At 29.0% G+C, this 21,041-nt stretch overlaps 3 protein-coding genes across 3 annotated transcripts; all 3 read right to left on the bottom strand.

The window, feature by feature from the left end:
• Window positions 1–10,587: 10,587 nt before the first annotated feature.
• On the bottom strand, window positions 10,588–12,926 carry DSM5745_04322 (uncharacterized protein; the record flags this gene model as incomplete). Its single annotated transcript, XM_026746338.1, has 7 exons — window positions 10,588–11,282; window positions 11,332–11,405; window positions 11,458–11,534; window positions 11,583–11,721; window positions 11,767–12,291; window positions 12,341–12,841; window positions 12,907–12,926. The coding sequence occupies 7 exons, from the start codon at window positions 12,924–12,926 to the stop codon at window positions 10,588–10,590; spliced, it is 2,031 nt and encodes a 676-aa protein (XP_026605334.1).
• Window positions 12,927–13,720: 794 nt separating this feature from the next.
• Window positions 13,721–14,441, bottom strand: DSM5745_04321 (putative SNF7 family protein Fti1/Did2; the record flags this gene model as incomplete). The annotated part of the gene is made up of 2 exons (XM_026746337.1): window positions 13,721–14,305; window positions 14,397–14,441. The coding sequence occupies 2 exons, from the start codon at window positions 14,439–14,441 to the stop codon at window positions 13,721–13,723; spliced, it is 630 nt and encodes a 209-aa protein (XP_026605333.1).
• A 725-nt stretch (window positions 14,442–15,166) lies between these two features.
• hacA (transcription factor HAC1) lies at window positions 15,167–16,253 on the bottom strand (the record flags this gene model as incomplete). Its single annotated transcript, XM_026746336.1, has 3 exons — window positions 15,167–15,462; window positions 15,555–16,009; window positions 16,057–16,253. The coding sequence occupies 3 exons, from the start codon at window positions 16,251–16,253 to the stop codon at window positions 15,167–15,169; spliced, it is 948 nt and encodes a 315-aa protein (XP_026605332.1).
• Window positions 16,254–21,041: the final 4,788 nt, after the last annotated feature.

Raw genomic sequence — 21,041 nt, 5'->3', positions numbered from 1 at the left:
CTTAGTTATTATAAATTATTATAAATTATTATAATTTATAAGTACCTTAATAAGGAATTTACTACCCTTAAGGTAGTATTTCTAAACTTAAAAGTATTTTATAATTATAAGTATTTTAAAGTTATGGGTTTTATACTAGGTTTCCATGTTTTTTAATTTATAGGACTAAAAAATAATTAAGTATTATTATATATTTTTTATTAGTTAAAATAATACCTTAATAATAGTATATTTTAATATATTAGTTTATAACTACGTGTGTAATTCTAGATTAAAGTATTATAGTAATAGTTATTTTATAAATTTAAGGCATAATATATTAAATACTTTTAGGGCCTTTTTTTAGTAGGTATTTTATAACCATGTTAAGTTTTATAAGATTAAATAGTGCTACTATAACTTAGCTATAATTTTTAATAAACCTTTAATAAAAGCTATAAAATCCTAAAAAAAATACTACTTTTTTTATATTTTTTAGTATTGGCCACTTTATAATAGTCTAAACTTTTTTTAGTTTTATTTTAATTTTATTAATAATTATAATAAAGCCTAAAAAGTTAATCTTCTTAACATGGAACAAGTATTTACTAACTTTTATATATAGCTTAAAATTATATAGTCTTTTAAAAATTATTTACACATATTATTTATATTTTTTCTTATTTTTTAAAAAAATAATAATATTATTTAAATAAGTAATATAAATTATATTAATTAGCCTAGCTAGGGCATGGTTTATATAAAATTAAAATATTACTAGTATATTTACTAGTTTAAATAATATAACTTAATATTTATAAAGTTTAAATTATATTTTAAACACTATTTTTTATTTATTTTTCTTATAGATTTGGAGTTTATAATACGCGTTTTATAAATTTAGCTATATAAAGATTTTTTTTATTTTTAAATAGTTAAGGGTTATATTAAGTAATAGTAATAAGTATATATTTTTAATTATAATAGTATTTAGGCCTTAATAATTTATATAAAAATATAGGCTATTATTTTTTTTTAATATAAATAGTATTAGAGCTCTTGCAAGGCTCTTAAATAGGTATATTTAGCTTTTTTTAAGTGCTTTTTTAATATATTTATATAAAATGTTAAGCTTTTTTAAAAATAGTAAGTAAATATACTTGCTTAAAGGCTTAGCACTAGGTTATAATTTAATTATATAATTATAAAATTAATAAAATACAAGAATATTTGCTTTTACTTTAAAAAATATATCTGCGTATTCGCGATATTATTTAAGTAGTAGGATTTTTTTAATTTTTACCTTATTAAGGTGTATTATAACATGGTTTTTTTACTTAAAAATTTATATTAAAAGTACTTTAACTTTTATAGTAATTTTTACAGCGTATTTTTATATTATTATTATATATTATAAGTATTTAAAATTATACTTTACTTTTTAACTATATATTTAATTATTAGTTTACTAATTTAGGATGGGTATTACAGCTAGTAGCTATAAAAATCCTAAAATTATATTATAATTATTAATATTAATAGCTTTAAAGTTTTATTAATAATACTATATATTACATATAAAATTTTTAGCATAAACTATAAGTATATATTTTTTATAAAATATTATTATATAGCTATTAACTACGCGTACTTTATAGGCTAATTTTTTACTTTATATTAGGTAGGACTTTGCCCAGTGCTAGTTTATAAAATTTACTTTTATTTTAAAGTTAATAAAAACCCTTATATATTATTTTTTTTTTTTTACTTAAATTACCTAGGCCCGCGGTATATTTTTTTATTTTATATAAATTTTTAAAGCTTACACCACGCAAAGCTTTAAGGTTTTATATTTTTTATATTATTAAATTTATTTAAAAATTATTATTATAAAGGTGCTTTTTTTTTAACCTTTACCTAGTAACTAGTAATATTACTTAAAGTATTTAATATAGCTATAATTTAAATATTTACCTAAGTATAGCTTTTTTATAAATAAAAAATTATTTAAATTATTAGGTTATTTTATACTAGTATTTACTTTTATACTTTTTTTAATAGTAAAAAGCGCCCTAACTTTAGTTATTAATAGTTTTATATAAGTTTAGTTAAGAAACTTTTTTTTTTTTATAATAGTTTTTTTTTACTTAGGTATATTATTTTTAATACTTATTAAGTATAATATATAGTTATTATAATGCTTTAGCTTTTAGTATTTATAAATAAGGAACTTTTTTTATATATTTTTTAGGATTTTTTAGTATAAATGTTTTTAGTGCTAATTATTATTATACTTATAGAATAAGTATTTTTTAATTTAGTTTAATAATTATATAAATTACCTAATAATTTACTATGGTTATTACTTTATATTACCTTATTTAATTAATAAGTTATTAATTAGCACTATTTTATTATTAATTATTTTAACTAGCGTGTTAAAAATTTTTTTTTAGTAAATATAATTTTTACTTTATAAATATTAAACTATTCCCGCCTGCGGTTCTTTACTAAAAATCTAATAAATTAAAATATTTTATAATTATTATTTAAGTAGTAGGTTAGGAAGGTTTTAAAGTATATTTTTATATTTAACTTTTAATTATTAAATTTTTTAATATTATTTGCCTGGTATAGTTTTATAAATAATAACTTTTTTAAAAAGTTTTTTTTAGGTTATATTATTATTACTATAACCCTTTTAGTAGTTTTTTTTAAAATTATAAGGTTATTAAAGTTTATTTAATAGGGGACTATTAGTTACTTAATAAATTAAATAAGTATATTATATATTTATTAGTTAGCTTTAGCCCTTATAATTTATTAGCATGCCTTTTTAATTTAAGCATAAATTTATTAATATTTTTTTTATGGTGTTTTTGCTTTTATAATTTTTTTTTATTAAAATTACTTTTAGCATTGCCTGTAGTTTTTTAATAATTTTTTTATTACTTTTATTTTTTTATTTTTAGGCAGGCCCTTCGCGTTTTAATATTCCCTATATAATTTAGGATTTAATAATAAGGGCGCCCTTAAAATTTTTTAGTTAAAAATTTATAAATTTTTTTTAAGTATATTAGTTAATTATTAAGTTAGGGTTTATAATTATTTTTTTAAAGTATTATTTACTAGTCCCTGGGATTAAGTTTATTACCTAGTTATTATATAAAATAAGTTTTTTTTTAAAAAAAAATAATTAAAATTATAAATTATATTTATATATTATAGTAAGCTTAAAAAAATATAAATTATTATAATAAAAAAGGCGTTATATATTTATAATAAAAACTAATTACTAATTTTTTTAAGTTAAAGTTTAAAATTAAACTTAGTATTTTATATATTATATAACTAGCTATTACCTTAATATATAACTAGTTTAGTGCTAAAGTTCCTTCGCCCGGCGGCCTTAGGCTGCTAAATTATATTATTATAACACTACACAGTTGCAACACCATAACAGTGATAATAATTAATAGCTATAAGCCTTATAATATAAAACTATATTAATTCCTTAATTAATAATAAAAACTTATTACTTATTTTTATTAGCCCAAGGCTAATTTTTAAAAATTACTACTTTAATATTTTTAAAAAAGGTAAACTTTAAATAAGTTATTTAATAGCTAATAAATAAGGTAAATTTTATATTATTATAAAAAAATATTTTACTTAAAAAAAATATATAAAGCTTTACTAAGTATAATAATAGCTTATATAATTTTAACTATATTTAACTTTTACTAGTAACTTTTATATAACTAAAAATATTTACATGTAATACTTTAACTTTTTATAAAGTATTATATATAATTTAATATTACCCGCTAAATAAAGATTAAGGTAAAATAAAAAAAGCAGCTATTTATTAAGGCCTTTTTATTAAAAAATAAATTAATAATTAGTATAACCGCTAGGTTAGTATATTTACTAAAGCTAAAAAGTTTAATATTTTTATTAGTAATTAAGATATTAACATGCTTTAAAACTTTATATACACTACTATAATTATTAATAAAAAGTTTAGTTAAAGGCTTTACATGGCTATTCTTTTTTAAAAAAAAAGAACTTTACTAATACTATTAAAAAGTTTAAAGTATTTTATACACTTTAGGCCGTTTATATTATATATAATAAATTTAAATAATAGCTAATAAATAGCACCTTTATTATGCTTAAAAAAAATAACTTAGTAAATAAAAAAGATAAAAATACTAAAAATAATAAGAAATTTAAAAAAAATAGTAAAAATAAAAATAATAAATTAAAGCTAACATGCCTAGTATATAGCTACTTATATTTTATTACTTTTTACTAGTATTTTAATGCTAAAAAAGCTCCAAAAAATTAGGAGCCTTAAAAAAAAACTTTATAAAAAGTAAAAAAAAATATATAGGATTTAACTATTAAAAAAAAAGTACTAAGCACCTTTAAAAAATCTAGATTTAATATTATAATATTTAAAATTAAGGCTAAAAAAATAACTTTAAAAATCTAAAAAAAGTTATAATAATAATTACTTATTTATTATTTAACAGCTTATAATATAGCTTACGGAGACGTGCACCAAAAGTTTCCGCACACGCTAGTAAGCTTTGTGTAACTTTCAAATTTTTTTATATATAATTACTATAGAAATAAATTCCAAGCGTATATAAGCTATACTAGAACTAAAGATGCCCCCCTAAAATTAAAAAATAGCCTAAAATTAAAAAAATAAAGCTATTTAAACTCCTAATTATTATTATCCTTTAGTAAAGAAAGGTCTTAACACTTAAAAAGCTTGCCTTTTACTTTATAGCCTTTTTAACTACATGTATCCTAATTTTTACAAGCCTTTTAATACTTATTACCTTCTTCGCAGCAAATAACCTCTTAAATATATTAAACTAGCCTTTTAATCTAGTATTAAATAGTTTTTTAAAAAAGCTTTTTTTAGGCTTTATACTAGGCTACTTTACCGGTTTTTTTATCCCAAGGCGCTTTATATAAAGTTATACGCTTTTTTATTTAGGCCTAAGTAAATTTAATAACATTAAGATTTAGTAAATTACTAGGCTAATTTATAATCTTTTAAACCTTTATGATATTATATACACGCTTTTAAATTTAGTGTTAATAAGCGGGGGCCCCATTTTTAAAAATAATAGTATTTAGCTATTTAATTATGTATTCTTAGGTAAAAAAAATAAAAAAAGGCTTTAAAATTTTTTATATAAATAAAAAAAGGTATTAATATTTAACTACGGGAGTTAGGGATAGCTTTAAAAACTAACTACCTAATATTAATACTAATTAATCCCTTTACTAGCGCTTTTTTCTAGCTTACTATTAGCCTTATTTTACTTTTACTAAGGCCTTTAGCCACCTCTTTTTAGGCGTAAATTAAGTTATTTTAATACTATATTAACCTTTTATTTAGCCTTTAATATAGGCTTTAGCTTATAGTTTAACTTATTAATTTTATAGGTTGCTTAATATTTTTACTAGACTATTTTTACTTTAAAAATATATAAAGGCCTTTTTTTATTATAGGTAAAGTAACCCCATACTATAAAGTTAAAATACCCCTTTTAATACCTTTAAATATAAGTTTAATTATATTTATTCCTTATTATTTTTTATACTTAAATCAAGCCACGGCGTTAGCCTAGAATAATTAAGGTTTTATTAATAAAGATCACGCATTTCTAGTTTTTAATAGTCTAGTTTTAATAAGCTATATAAAACTTTAAGCGTTTAATTTAAGTAGCTTTAGTTAAACTAGGTTTATAAAAGGGCTTAATAAAAAAAAGTCCATGTTTATAAAAAATTTATAAAATAAAAAAATAAGAAATACCGGCTTTAAATATAAAAATCTTTAAAAATTTCTCGTGCCCTAAGTAATTTATTATAACTAAAGTTATAATAACTTTTTAAATATTTTTATTAATCTTAACAGGCCTTTTAAAGCGCTTGCTATTTTTAATAAATTTAATATATATTTAAAAAACTTTAGTTTTTTTAGCTAATAGCCCCGGTGTTTACCTTTTTTAATAATATTATAAATAATATATATAAAAAGTTTTAAAAGCCTAAAAATTTTTACTACATGCTTATTAATAGCCTAAAAAGTTAAAACTTGCACTTAAACCTTATTAAAATAAAACCTGCCTTTAGGTATTATTATATAAGAAAACTAGTATTAAGAATTAAAAGAATTATAAAGGGGGATTAAGTAATTAATTTAAGCTAAAAATTAAGTTAAAACACTAAAAATTTATTAAAATAGGCCAAGTTATGGTATAAGAATAGTATTATAAAGTTTACTAAATTATAAAATACAAAGCTATTAAGGGGGCATAAAAAAGTAATTATAAAAAAGTATTAAATATTACTATTTTTATAGTAATTACTATATATTCCTAAACACGTAATACCAACCCTTGGCATTCTTGGCGTGCGGAAACTTTTGGTGCACGTCTCCGTATATAAAAGTGTTATTATTAACTTTAAATTTTTTATATATATTACTAATAACCTTACCAAAATAATTAATATCTATAACACCTTTAAAAATAATATTATTTTTATTAGTAATATTATTAATAAAATTAAAAAATTTAGTATACTCCGCGTTTTTTACAGGGGACTAAATAGCTTAAAAAGGCTTTTAAAACTTAAAAATTACACTTATATTCCTAGCTTTTATATTATTATTATATTTTTTAATAAAGCCATGTTAGTAAATCTATATTTTAGTAGCTATAAAAAAACTTTTAAAAACTTAAAAAAAATAAACTTTTATATACTTAAATAATATTATAAATTATACACACTTTACTATAAGAAATTTAATATTAATAATAATAAAAAGATTAAGGCCTCTTACGCTATAATAAAAATAAAAATTTAATACTTTATAACTTTAAAAATATTATTAAAAAGCCTAAAAATTTAGTATAAGTGTATAGGCCACCTTAATACTAATATAGTATTTAAATTCTTAATATTTATAACTAGTATATAAATTAATCCAGCGCCTTAGCTTTTTAATAAAAAATAAAAAAAAAAACTACTTTACGCGCCATGTAAACTTATAATTTTTTAAGTAAATATTATAAATTAAATTAATTAAAGTAACCTAACCCTTTAAAAAAAATTATTTTATTATTTTTACTTTTAAAGCATTTTAAAATAATATAAAATATACCTTTTATTTTTTAAATAATATTACTTAAATAAAATAAATAGTACTACATGCTAAAAAAAATAATTACTAGTATATTATTTAATTACTTAATACCTATGCCTTTAAGTAATTTAGCCTTTATATTTAATTTTTTATATATAAATAATAAGATATTATAGCTTTTAAATAACTTTAAATTTATTAAAAAATAATAAGGTTTAGCCTTTAAAATTATTATTTTTAATATACTTAAATAAAATAGCGTAAGCAAGTAATTAAAAAAAATTATTTTATAAAAAGCTAAAGCACTTTTATTAGTTACTAATATACCTTAAAATTTTATATTTAAAATTATAAAAATATTTATTTATATACTAAATTACACGCCTATAAAAAATAAAAAAAATAAATAGTTTATACCACTTTAAAAGTTTTAAGTATTAATAAGTAATACTTACCTAGTAAATATAGCTAATATTTTTAAGTTTAGATTACTTGCCTACTAGCAGCTAAAAATCCCTAACTTTTATAAAATAAAGCTAAAAATAGCTATTAAATATTTTTATAAATATAAAAAAGTTTATAATATTTAAAAAATTTAGAACCCTCGCGCTAAAGCCATATAATATTTAATTATTTAAGTAAAAAATATAGTATTTAATAAAGCAAGAACCTATAATAAAAATAACCTAATTTATATAGCTAGTTTAAAATACACTATTTTAGCATATATTAATAAAAAAAAAACTAGTTAATATACTATTTTTTATTAGCTTTAAAAATAATTTTTTTAAACTTAATAATTAAAATAAGCCTACTCCTAAGCCTAATAACATAAAAATAGGTAAAAATAAAAAGGTTAAGAATAATAAACCTTATGCTAAAATTAATACTTAAAATAAAGCTATTTTTAACTTACTTAGTAATTTAATATTATATAATAATAAAAACCTTATAATTTTATTTATTTTTATTACTAGCCTAAGCTTAGTAAGTATTATAATTAATTAAAGCTCTTAAACCTATAATAATTATAAAATTATTTTAATAATACCTAACTAGGTAGTAAAAAGTAAAAAAAATAAGAAAATTTTTAACTTTAAAAATAACAGCGCTAAAGGGCTCCTATAACTAAAAAATAATATACATAAAAATAATAATAAAAAAAATATTAATATTACTTTTTTTTAAAAAATCTAACCTAAAACCATATAAAATTAATATAAAAAAAAAGTAAAATCCTAATCCTAGACTCCTAACTACATAGGTTAAATTAAATAAAAAGGCCTAATATAACTACCTACACTAAAAGTAAGATTTAAAAAATTTTATAAATAAAAACTACCTAAAATAAAGGCCTTTTTTTAAAGTTTTTTATACTAAACTTTTTTACTAGCTAGTAAAAAACTTTACTAAATACTATATTTTTTTTTACTTAGTAATTTTTAAGCCTCCCGGACCATTATAAAAGGCACTAAATAAAGTTATTTATTAAAATTAGCTTTAAAAAAAAAACTAAAAAACTAGGCAAAACTTATAAAGTATTTATATAAAAACTAGTTTATAAAGGCTGCTAAAATTAAATTTAGTACTTTTAAAAAACTTTATATTTTTAAAATTATTTTTATATTAAAAGGCAAAATTATTATACTACTTATATAAGTATTTAAATATAAATTTAATATTACTAGTTATTTTAATAAATTTAAAGCGTGCCTTTACACTAAAAAAAATCTTTAATTTAATAACTATACTAATATTATAGTAATAATTTTTACCACCTAATTATTTTAACTTATAATAATACTTATTACTTATTTTAACCTTAATATTATTTAATTAAATATTATTAATACCTTTATTTAAAGCTTTATAAATAAAAAAATATATATTAAAATACCACCTAGCCCCTAGCGTGTTAAAGGCAGAGTATTTAAGTTAAATTAATTTTTATATAGCCTTAAATAATTATCACGCATTTAATAAAAAAAAATATTTTTAATATTTTTTAAATATAGCTTTAAACTAGTGCTGGAAAAGCCTTGCCTTTTTATTATAAAGTATTTTATAATTATTTTTTTTATTAATAATATACTTATTATAAGCAAAAGATTAGCTAAAGCTAAAAAAAAGGCCATTAACTTTATTAAATATATAAAATATATATATAAATTATAAAATCTTGGTAAAGTAAAGTGGTTTTTAAATATTAAAATTATTTATAATTATTATAATTAAAAAATTTAGTTACTTTAAGATTTTTATATTAATAATTTATAAGCTAAATATAACCTTATAGCATTAAGTAAAATATTAAAAATATTTTTACTTATTAAAAAACTAACACCTGCACCTTTAAATTATATATTTATAAAGTAAAATATTTTTTTATATTAATAACTTATTAGCTTATTTTTTTATTTTATTATAATAATATATTTTAACACCTTTAAAGTAGCTAGCAAGCTTGCTTAGCATATAATATAGCTTATTAAAATTTATATTAAAATAATTAAATATGCTATTTAGTATTTTATTATTATAAAAAACCTAGGAATTAAATATTTAGTTAATACTAAAAAAATTATTATTATGGCCTTTAATATATTTTTTAGTAATAATCTTAATTAATAAAGCTTTAATAAATGGCTTATAAAATTATTTAAAGGTTTAATTAATTAAAATACTTGCAAGTAAAAAATAATTACTATTTTTATTATTAAAGCTAAATTACTTACTATTACTAAAAAAGTAAAAAACCTTATATAATAAAAAAAACTTTTTAATATTATAAAATTTAATTTAAAGGTTAAATTATACTTTTTTTATAATAATACTTAAATTATATAATTACTTAACTTAAATAACCCTATATTTATTATATAATTTTAATATATTAATATTTATTATTACTAGCTTTGCAAGAAGTGTTAAAATAAAAAAATTAAAATTAATTAAATAAAAATAAAAAATAAATTAATAAATAGCCTTATTAAACTTTTTAATAACCTGCGCTATAAAATATTTATTTACTAACTTAGTTTTATTAAAATTAAAGCTATTTTTAATACCTAGTATTAGTATTTTTATTTTTTTAAGTATTAAGGGGTATATTAAATAAAAAATAGAAATTTTTTAAATTTTTATGGTAAACTTAGTTAAATAACTTTAACTAACCTTTAAAAATAAAAAAAAAATTAACCTTTAACTTTAGCCGGATCTCACGGCCTAATTAAGAAATAAAATATAAAAAAAAAATAAATATAGCTTAAATTCTTTTATATTTAGCTATTAAACTCTTACATCCTTATTTATCTTAAATCCTAAGAAATCTTATATTTTGTTTACCCCTTAATTCTTATCCTAATCTTACATGACTAATTTCTGCCTGAGGCATCCGTAACTCCGAAACGTCGCTAGTTATCATTCTCGAGATTTCAGAAATTGAACTCGGGGTTGCCTATGTCGAGCCAATCCCAGCTCATCATGTCATCGAGAGGAACATCTGGAACGCTCGCTCCGAAAGCGATACCAGCCCGGTTGACAGCATCGATAATCTGATCGTCAGACATGGCCGAGAACTGCATCGGCTCAGACCAGAATACGGAAGGCGCGAAGGCCTCTTGAACGGTGGTTGGAATGGAATTAACTGTATCCAGGGTCGTCGACGGGAGTGCTTCTGTTTGAGGAGCTCGAGGATCTGCCTGAGCCTGTGGGTCTACACTGGCCGGTGTACGTCGAACAAGTTCACGCAGGAACCTCCCGTAAAGTACAGATGCTCCGTTTCTATGACCGGGAGTAGTTCCGATCCTTTCGAGGACTCCAGCAGTTTCTTCAATCAGGTTCCGAACACTTGGGGCCAAGCTGGAACTGCTATCGGTTGGCATCGCGCTGAGGCTCAGTGCGGAGCATGCAGCGAAAGAAATCATGATGACGGTATTGTTCGGCATTGACTTCAACCTCGCTTCACCTTGGATGGCGGCCCGCATGACATTCAGGGCCGAGGAAAGGCCAGCCGCACGAAAGAACCGCTTGACTTCAACAGGCGCTGTAGGGTGATTTATCACGCCACCGTACGTCGAAAGTTGTGTATGCGTAACCAGAATTTCCACATACGGCGGAAGGGTTCGTACTTCGACAATCAGCATTTGGGACTCACAATGGTTGAGATTTCTACTCACATTGGCCTTCGCCGATCTCCGGCGCCCATGTTTCGTACCATTCAGTATAAAACCTCTCTATCGTTTCCTTGATTCTGTCGCTCGATTAATTTCCGAACGACTTTTAGGGCTCATGGGAGTACTTACGATTGTGCGACTCCAGAACCAGTGCTGCTCCCCTGGTAGCTATCACAGTTGGACTTGACCCTTGTGAAGAGCCCATCCTGATTCGTTGTCAACCATCACCCTCACCCTAACTGGGGCTAGCTTACCAGGTTCCTTCGAAGGATAGCCATCGAATTCATGGCGCCATCACGAGAATCTGCAAGATCTGAGATATGCCAGCGATCGCAGTTCTCAATCAGGGCAGTTGGGGGCACTGTATAACTCCTCCCGCGAGCTAGGCATACACTGCCAGATGTCAGTGAGTTCTTAATCTTGTATATATATACTCACCCACGCTCGAGGACGAACAAGGCTATCCACGTTCTCTCTCGTCTTCGTAGTAGTCTTCGGCCCCGATCAGAACCGGGGTCAATGTCTTCAAAACCATCAATCTGCAAAGCCCTTCTAGCATCAATGCAATCGACTTTAGCAAGTTTTCGTAAAAGCCCAATGTCAAAGCTTGTTGACGGCAATACTATTTTGTTCAGGGACAAATCCAGTGCCACCGTCAAAGCCATGGCAATGTAGGGGCAAGCATCATCATCACCCAGGCAACCTCCCGGCGCCATCCATGGAACGTTGACCATGAAAGCTAGGACAATTTCTACCGATCTGAGGCGCTCTTGCACTACCTTGTTGGCCAACAACTTGCTATGTCTGGACAGTCTTTTGGACATTGCTGCTGCTGACGGCAGAAATAGGGCAGTGGTAGCCATGATCGACGTGAAGAGGAAGGCTGATTGAGATCGAACAAACTCGACGGTATGAATCAAAGGATCAAGGCCCCATCTGGTATGTGCGAGGTTCTGGTGAAAACTGTGATAATGAGTATATGGCTATTGCTGGGTTATATGATAGAACCTACAACGTGAAAAGAGATTCAGCTTCCGGCAGAGTCACAAGCCCGACGTCGATAGGATCCATATCCGGCCCGATATCTAGGCTAGCTCTGACCGGCACGAAAAAGGGTTTCGTCGCAGTGGCGTTACTCTCGGCGGCCATTGACAAGCCCGACGCTGGCTGCGGAGTCGCGAATGAAGGCCACGTTGCCGTATCCCGTGCATCATTTGGGGATAGCTGGAGATCGGAAGCGCGGGCGAGTAACTGTAAGGGGTTTTCTGCATCGTCCAGCGCCAGGCTTTCCCCAGAGTTGGAATCGCGGGGAAAATGCAGAGGTTCCGGTTGATCGGGATCCTCGGAAAAGTCCTCACTCTCGTTCTGAGATTTTTGCCTTTGAGTTTTGCTGAGCAGATCTTGGAGATCGGAAATCATTTTCTGAGCAGCTTCAGCAGCAGGGTGATCAGCCTTGGGGCGCTTGATGGCCTGCTCAATCTGGTGGAGTGCTTTCTCTAAGCCCTTTCGTTTGCTGGTAGCGCATTATCAGCATTCATTCATCTTGAGACACAAAGATGGGCAATCTTACTTCTTTACTCCCTTCTGTCTTCCGACATGGTGACTCGGGACAACACACTCCAACCCGGCATGCCTACACTTGTCGCATGAAGTCCCTCCCCGGCTGCGGTCACACCGTATCTTGCTTTTTCGGCAGTTAAGACACGCGGCCTGGCGGCTGTGTGATGCTCTTCGACGGCTTGCTGGTACCAAGTCTTCCATCCCCGGCCCTGAACAATGGACGGACAAGGGGCTGAAGCTGTACAACTTGACTTCCGAGGTGGGTATACCCTTGGTGCTTAAAGCGTCGGTAAGTCTGTCATTCTGATTAGCTAAATGGCCCAATATCTCACTAGCAGCGATCTACCCTGCAACTGTCGTAACCAAGTAAGACTAAGACACCGCAGTCTTTTAGTTGTAATTCGGCTCAGTGGCCACCACAGAAAAGGAAAAGTAAGAGAGGCAATAAAAATACAAAAAGGATAAGCCGACCCGGGGGTCGACCCCAACCTTGAGATTAAGTCACGTCTGCGGACTGATCCCGGCGACTTGATAAAAGTAGCTGTAATAATTAAATCTATCAAAAAAAGCCTACAAGACCTCAAGATTCATTTGAGGATAAACAGCCTCCTTATTCAGTGCTCTAAATTGGAGAGCATATAAAAGACCGCAAGAATCCAGTAATCGCCAGCAAGCAGAATTAGAAATAAAATGCGTTAACAGGACCCAAAACAGAAGACAGGTATATACAGGGTAGTTTATGACAGATTGAACCCAGAATCATTGCGTGCTTCTCCATAATTCGCCAGGAATATATGAAAAAGGAAAAAGAGTTATGTGAACACAAACAATATCAGTTGGCAGCCCGCAGGGCTCGCAGTCTAGCACCTAGGCCATCCTCAACATCTGCGTCAACCTTCGTCTGTTCCTTCACATCCTCTTTGGGCGCAGAGTCCTGCTCCAAGGCAAGTCGCATGTCAACGCCCGCATCGTCGGCCAGCTGCTCCATTAGGCGATCAACATCCGCTTCACCCTCGGCCCCGTACTCTTGCATCGAAACACCCTGAGCCACGTCTTCAATAGCGCTGCTCGCAATTTTGAAGTCTTCGGAGCGTGCGAGAAAGTTGTTTGCGTGAGAAACCAGTGTCTCAAGGTTCACACTCTTAGATGCGGCGTCTAATCCTCGTGAGGCTAATGCAAGTGTCCTTGACGTATCTCGAGTGCTCTGCGCGGCCTTCAGCTCGTTTATGATGACGTCTGCACGAGCTGCTTCCGCTTTCAAGTTGACCTGTCGACGTTTTTCGCGTACGGCAGAGGAGGCGTGGATCCGGGCGATTTGGAACTCGCGATTTTTCATCGCCTTGTCGGCTTTTGCTTTCTCGGACTTGAATGTCGCCTCTGCTCGTGCGGCCTCCTTCTTGAGACGATTTGAATGTAGCTGTGATGGACAAAGATCGTTAACAGATTGTCTTTGAAACCGATGCGGGGGAGTAATGCGAAAAGCGGCGATTTCAGGCCTCAAGACTCACTTTGACATTCGTGCGAGCTTCAAAAATAGGATCCTTTCGAACCATGTTGTATGCTAGTAAAGATTTATTGACAGTATAGAGAGAACACAAAACTCTAGGCTAAACATAGAAAACGTCGGGATTCAGATGGTTGGGTTGGAAAGGGGAGCGGTTCTAGAATGGATCGGAGGGGCCTGTGTGGCAACGTCATTCCGAGCCCCATCTCCGACCGGGGTCTCTCTCCGCAAGCTGTGATTATTGACTCCGTGCAACGGAGAATAATACTCTACCCGACCCCTTACTACGATGTAGAAAATTAAGTGGCTTCTAATTTGATTTATCCCGCTCAGAACAACCCCCTGAAAGATCTAGACTGGTCGAAAGATGGCTTTCACATGGAAATATATTCCTACATATCCCTGTCAGCAGCCTTTGTCTGCCCTGATGCTCTCACTGAAAACTTTACATATACATAACCAAAGAACAAGTCTAGAAAAGCATTGAATACCTTCAGACGCTAATGTACAAATTATCGTAAGCCCTTTCCCATCAGCAGAGACGTCAACGTCTCTCTTGAACTGGACGAACTCCGTGAACTCCGCGTAACCCTGTATCGCTTCCCTGAATTAATACGCCGACCGCACTCCAACGACTTCATGCCCCTCAAGGTGCTTCTTCGTCTTTCTGGCATCTCAAGAAAATTTATCGCCGACGCCAGAGTCAATAAGGATTCCCAGCTCCATCGACCCTCTGCAACATCGGTAACCAAATGATCTTCCCGAGAGAACCTCTCACGCGCCGCCAGCTGCAATGCCCTGCCCGTCGCATCGCGAAGTGGACGCGCCATGGCTGGGTTGCAAGCTAGCAGCCTTGCAAGAAGTTGGATCCGGAAGGCTGTTGGGTTGCTCGAGGTCTTCGAGGGTGATAGGCTCGGTGTCAAAATCAACCATAGAATCAAATGAAAATGCTGATAAATCTCCTGAGTCGAGAACGTCAAAGGCGAACCCGTCTTCAAGGAGTGAAGAATCCGACTCAAGGGATGAATCACCGTGGAATAAGCGGTGGAAGTCATCGTCAGAAAGAGGAGCTGTAACGTCATGTGTAGGCTCATGCTTGATGCTGGCTTCAAGGTCGAAAAGAGACAAGGCACTTCCATCTCCTTCGAGTCCGCCGACTGACACTGCAGGTCACACAACATCACTGCAGGATGTTGTGTCAGGTCGGAGGACTCAGCCAGAGAGGAAGGCTTAAGAGTGGGGGAGTAGTCGGTAACAGATGGGGTCGGGAAGGGAATGCGGTCGAGAGAGACTTCGTCGCCCTCCTGCTTGAACAGAGTCGGGGTGAGGGTTGGCGAAACTGACGCCGGAGAGCTGGCCGTCGGGGTGTTATGACGGGAACCCCGGACCTCTGCTGAGAGTTGAGCAACTTGTTGGCTTAGTCGGTTGTTCTCAGCTTCCATCTGGGCGAGGCGTTGAAGAAGGAATTGGTTTTGTTGTTCCATGTCAATCTTCTCGTTTTCCAGCTTTTCCATCTCAAGTCTCTTGCGCTCGCGAGACGTCTGTGCAGCTGCGCGGTTGCGGAGGACTCGCTCAATCCGGCGCTGCTCCTTTTCATCCTCTGTCTTGGCGCGCTTTCTGTGACAGCTGTTAGCACGAATAGTGGCAAAGTGTTTACAACTTACCTAGGAGGTAGATTTGTCTTAGGAACTGGTAATTCCTGGCCCCATGACTTTCTCTTCTTCGCTGGCTTCTTCTCCTCGGGCTTTGTCCCGGCCTCCACACCCTCGGCCTGGAGGGATGTGTCAGCTGGGGAGACAGTGAGCACGGGAACCTCTATCGATGGGGTAGAGGGCAAAGAGTCTGTGAAAGTGTTCTCCATTTTCACTGGCGATGTCTGGTCATAAACAACTCAAGATCGATATAAACCGCGAGAAGAACAAAATTCGTTATCGAGTTTGGAGATCTGACAATGAGAGTTGGCCGTATTCAAGACAAAAGGCCACGGTGTCATAGCGGAATCGAAGCTCAAGGCTACAATCCCGACCAGTGAAAGTGTTGGGGCTCAGGTACCAGAAGTGACAAGTGTGGGGAGACTGAAAAGGACAGATTGTTCATAAAAAAGGCCGTGCTGCTGCTGTGAGATGGATGGGAACTGGCTGGCTCTTTAAAGGCCACGCTGGTCACTTCAGGCGCACCTCCTTTCAGCAAGGGGCGGAGCAGCATCCTAGCCACGCAACTGAGTGTTACCACCGCAATACCATGAGTCCGCTACAGTCCACGAATCGGACCTAATACTGATTGAGAGCCTCGTAAATTACAGGTAAGCAATGGGTAATCCACGAATCGCCCCTGAGTCTGGCTCCTCCCGCTGAGTCCGAGACTCCGAGTCCGAGACAACCAGACTTAATCTGCGACACAAAGTGGAACTCTGTCGTTGCATCGCGGCGCAGCGATGGGGTCGATTAATCGATTTGCTTTTAAAAATAAATCCAGAAAACAGTGGGCGAGCAGATCAAGCCTAGTCTACTCAGTCTCCGTGAGTCTGTATATAGATAGCCCAGAGTCAGTCACAGAACGCGGTTTGGCTCACCTCGGTGCAACTGCCGAGATTCACCTTGCTCCGCACATTACTTATTAAATTACTTAGTAAACTAAGGTGAATTTTACTTTGTTACCCAACCCAAGTAAGCCCTTTAACCTAAGTAAGCCCCTATACCTAAGCAAAAAATAAGAAAAGGCGCCCTTAAGCAAAAGGGGGGGGGTCCCCCCGATGTCCCCGAAGGGGATTAAAAAGCAAGGGGGCAAGCTAGGGGTCCCCCCTTTGCAACAGGCAAGATACACCTATAAAAGGTCTTCGAAGTAGTTTTGTATGGGATTAAAGTTAAATTTACCTTGCTTTACTAATAGTCACATGTTCTCTAGGCGGAGCAAGGTGAATCTTGGCAGTTGGGGCAAGGTGAGCCGAACCGTAGTCACCAGAGTCACGAAACGTGAAATAATTGGTAATTCCGCGCCTTTAGTATAATAACACCGCCCGGTTCACGAGCCTAAAGTTGTTAGTCCACAGGTTCAAGCTCAGAGCCTTGAATACAAAGTTTCTAACAATTTCTCCGATCCTTGTATATATCCATTCATAACTTATTTCCATTTTCACTTACTAACTATACACCTGTAGTCTACCTATTATAGTATATCCTACACACTTTAAAGGCTTAGGCATGCCTAGGCCACGGTGGGCCTTGAGGCCCTTCAATCGCTGGACGGTGGACCGTCCTGCCTTGGAGCTAGAGTGCAACTGCACAGTGCAACTAGGGATATTAAAATGTTGATATTTTCTCCACTGTGTCAATTTGTTGATAATGTCCATGTTTTTTATAACAACCCATACCGACACACACGTGACTAGGTGGGTAAAGCTAGTCCTAAAATAGTTTAAAGCTACCTAAAATTCCCCTGCCTGGCCTAGTAGCTTACAAGCTCACGTAAGTAGCTCTTTTCAGGGAAGGTGGGGCGCCGATCAGACATGTCCGATTGCTTGGTGTCAACCCTTGTCGGACATAGGGGCGGACATGGAAATACGACATGACATTTGTCATTTAACATCCCTAATATACTGCAACACACAGTAGTACACTGGACAGTAATGAGTGGCTTGGCGGAATGTCCCATGGTTCAGGAGCCCATGATTCCATTCAACTCGAAAGAATTCATCCCTCTGAGGTCATCTTGACTCGTCTGGTTGTCAGTTACCGGGAAATGGTGATGCTGGCGGTTATGAATCAATGTCCGGGATGATATAACGTAGACAGAGTAAGTACACGGGCATTCTGTCCGCCCGGTTGAACAATGTATAGCTGGCCGCTATGATTAATAATACTCCCACAAAGATACTCGTAATCCTATGGTAAATAAATAATAAAAACTACTTTATAAAAAATAAATGTATTTAAAAACTAAAAATAAAAAAATAACTAATTATTAATTACTGTGGTAAAACATGTAACCTTACCACTATATTATTTTTTTAATATAATTTTAATAAGCCTAAATTTTTGGCATAAAGCTAAAATTTTTTAATAAAAATATATAGCTATTAATAAAATAAAATAAATATATAATTAAAAAGCAAACTTTATTTTTAAAAACTTTTTAAAATATTACTATAAATACCATACTATATTTCTTAATTTTATAAAGGTAAAAAAAGAAGTAATTATAGCTTACCTATTTATATTATTTTTAATTACAGGCAAGGTAACTATTATAATACTTATTATTATTATAATATATATAGCAAGAAGCTAGCAGGTGTTATATAATTATATTTAAAGGCTATTTTAATTATTTTAAACCTTTTGTAAACTAGCGTAAAATTTAATTAAAACTTATTAATTTATAGTAATAATAACTAAAGGTTATTATTAAAAATTATTAATTTTTTTATAAGCTATTATTATATTATAACAAGCTATTTTTAAGTTTTAAAAGCTATAGTTATTTACTTCTATAAATTAGCTTTTAATACTTTTTTTTAGTATTTATTATATTTACTAGCTTTTTTTATTAATTTTATTAATTATAGTAATTATTTTTTTTAAATATAAGGTATTTAATATTTTAAATTAAATACTATGCTTGTAGCTATAGTATATTATAAATATATTTTATTTTTTTTTAAATACCTAGTTTTCGCGTAGCTTTAACTTTTATAATTACTTTTTTAAGTTTAATATTTTTAGTTTTTAATTACTATTTAATTAAAACTTATATTACCATGTTTTTTAAATAATTATATATTAAAAAATAGTAAAAAAGCTGCTTAATAATTAATAACTTAAGTATATAGCTTATACTTTTTTAAGATATTTAAATAATATTTTAATTTAAGTAACTATCCCTCTTAGGTTCCTAAATTAAATTAAAACCTTAAATAATAAATATTATAATAACTTTAGCTAATTAATTTAAGTCCTGCAAGTTTTTTATTACTTTTATAATATATTTTTTATTTAAAATTTAATTATTTTATAATAGTTTAATAAGGCGCTTTTAAGTGTGTTTATTAAAAGTAAAAATAATAAGGTATTAATAAAAAATTTTAACTACTAGCTAGTACTTTTTAATAATATTTTATAAGATTTTAAGGTTAAAAATATATTTATAATTAATATTTAAAATAAATACTATTTAATAAATTTATTTATAGGTATTTTTAATTTATTAAAAGTACCTTTTAAACTACTTTTAAATATTTAGTAGTAGTTTAATAAGGTCCTAAATAATATAATTACTTAACTTTATAATATTAGCTTTAGCTAGTACTAGTACTAAAAAAAATAGGAAATTTAATATTTTTTATTATATAATATACTATTATTATTAATTATTTATCCTAACTTTAAATATTTATTTTTATTTAATACTATTTTTATAAATATTATTTAATTAACTACCCTAGGCATGAAATCCGGTCTATTTTCCCCCTAAATTATTAAAAAAATATTATATTTATAAGTTACTTATTAATAATAAACTGGGTTAGATTACTATTTTATTTATTAATAAGTTTAACTTTTTTATTCCCTACCGGTATCTTATTCTACTTTTTAAGTAATTAAAAAAAGTTAATTTTTATAATATTTAAAAAAAAACACATGGAAGGTTTAAAAAAAGCTTTAAAAAAGTAATAAAAAAATATTTGCAAGAAAAAAAAAAGGTAAAAAAAATTAAAATTAAAAAGATTAAAAAAAAAGAGAATTAAGTAATACTTCTCTTACTAATAACCTTTTAAGTAAGATTTTTAAAAGTTTTAAGTGTTAAGAAAAAAAAAGAAAAAAAAGAAAAAAAAGAAAAAAAACTTTTTAATATTATTAAAAAAAGTTATAAAATAAAAGATTAGGAGTTAAGGGGTTAGGGTAAAAAAAGTAAAAGTAAAAGTAAGGTAAAAATAAGGGTAGCTACTAAAAAGACTTAAGTAAAGTAAGTAATATTTCCCCCTAAATATTTAAAAAAATAACTTTAGGACTTTTTTTTACTACTTTTTTTATTTAAATTTCTTGTGCTTGTTAAGAAGGCCTTGTAAATTAATCTTTTTATTTTTTATATTATTTTTTTTATTTATATTAGGTTTTTTAACTAATAAAGAAATTTAATATTACTACTTTTTTTAGTAATTTATTATTACTGCTTTTTAGTATAAAATTATTTTTTTTAACTTTTAAGCCTTCTCCTTTTTTTATTAAGTTTTTATAATAAATAGCTTAATATAATTAATATAAAAATTTTGAATATTTAATTTAAAAATAGATTTATTTAATATTATACTTTTCTTACCTTGATTAATACAAGCTACCTAATATAGCCCTATTTATTAACGTTTAAACTTTTATTTATGCTATTACTTTTTTTTAAATATTTTAGTAAAAATAAAATCCCCTTTTTTAATAAGGTATTTTTTTAATATGTCTTTTCTTACTTTTACCACTACTTATTTTTAAATATTATTTAATACTGTGAAAACCTTAAGTAGGCTAACCAGGTACAAAACAAAGTACTAAGAAGGCTATTTAATAAGAAATTAATATTAAATCTTAAGGCCTAAAATATATAAAAACTAACTTTTAACTAATTATTTTTTGCTAGGGCATTAGTCTTAAATATATTATTA

This window comes from Aspergillus mulundensis (assembly GCF_003369625.1).
Source record: "Aspergillus mulundensis strain DSM 5745 chromosome Unknown scaffold_3, whole genome shotgun sequence".
Lineage (NCBI taxonomy): Eukaryota > Fungi > Ascomycota > Eurotiomycetes > Eurotiales > Aspergillaceae > Aspergillus > Aspergillus mulundensis.
Note: the sequence above shows the minus strand (reverse complement) of the source record. Positions and strands in the feature narration are given on the sequence as shown.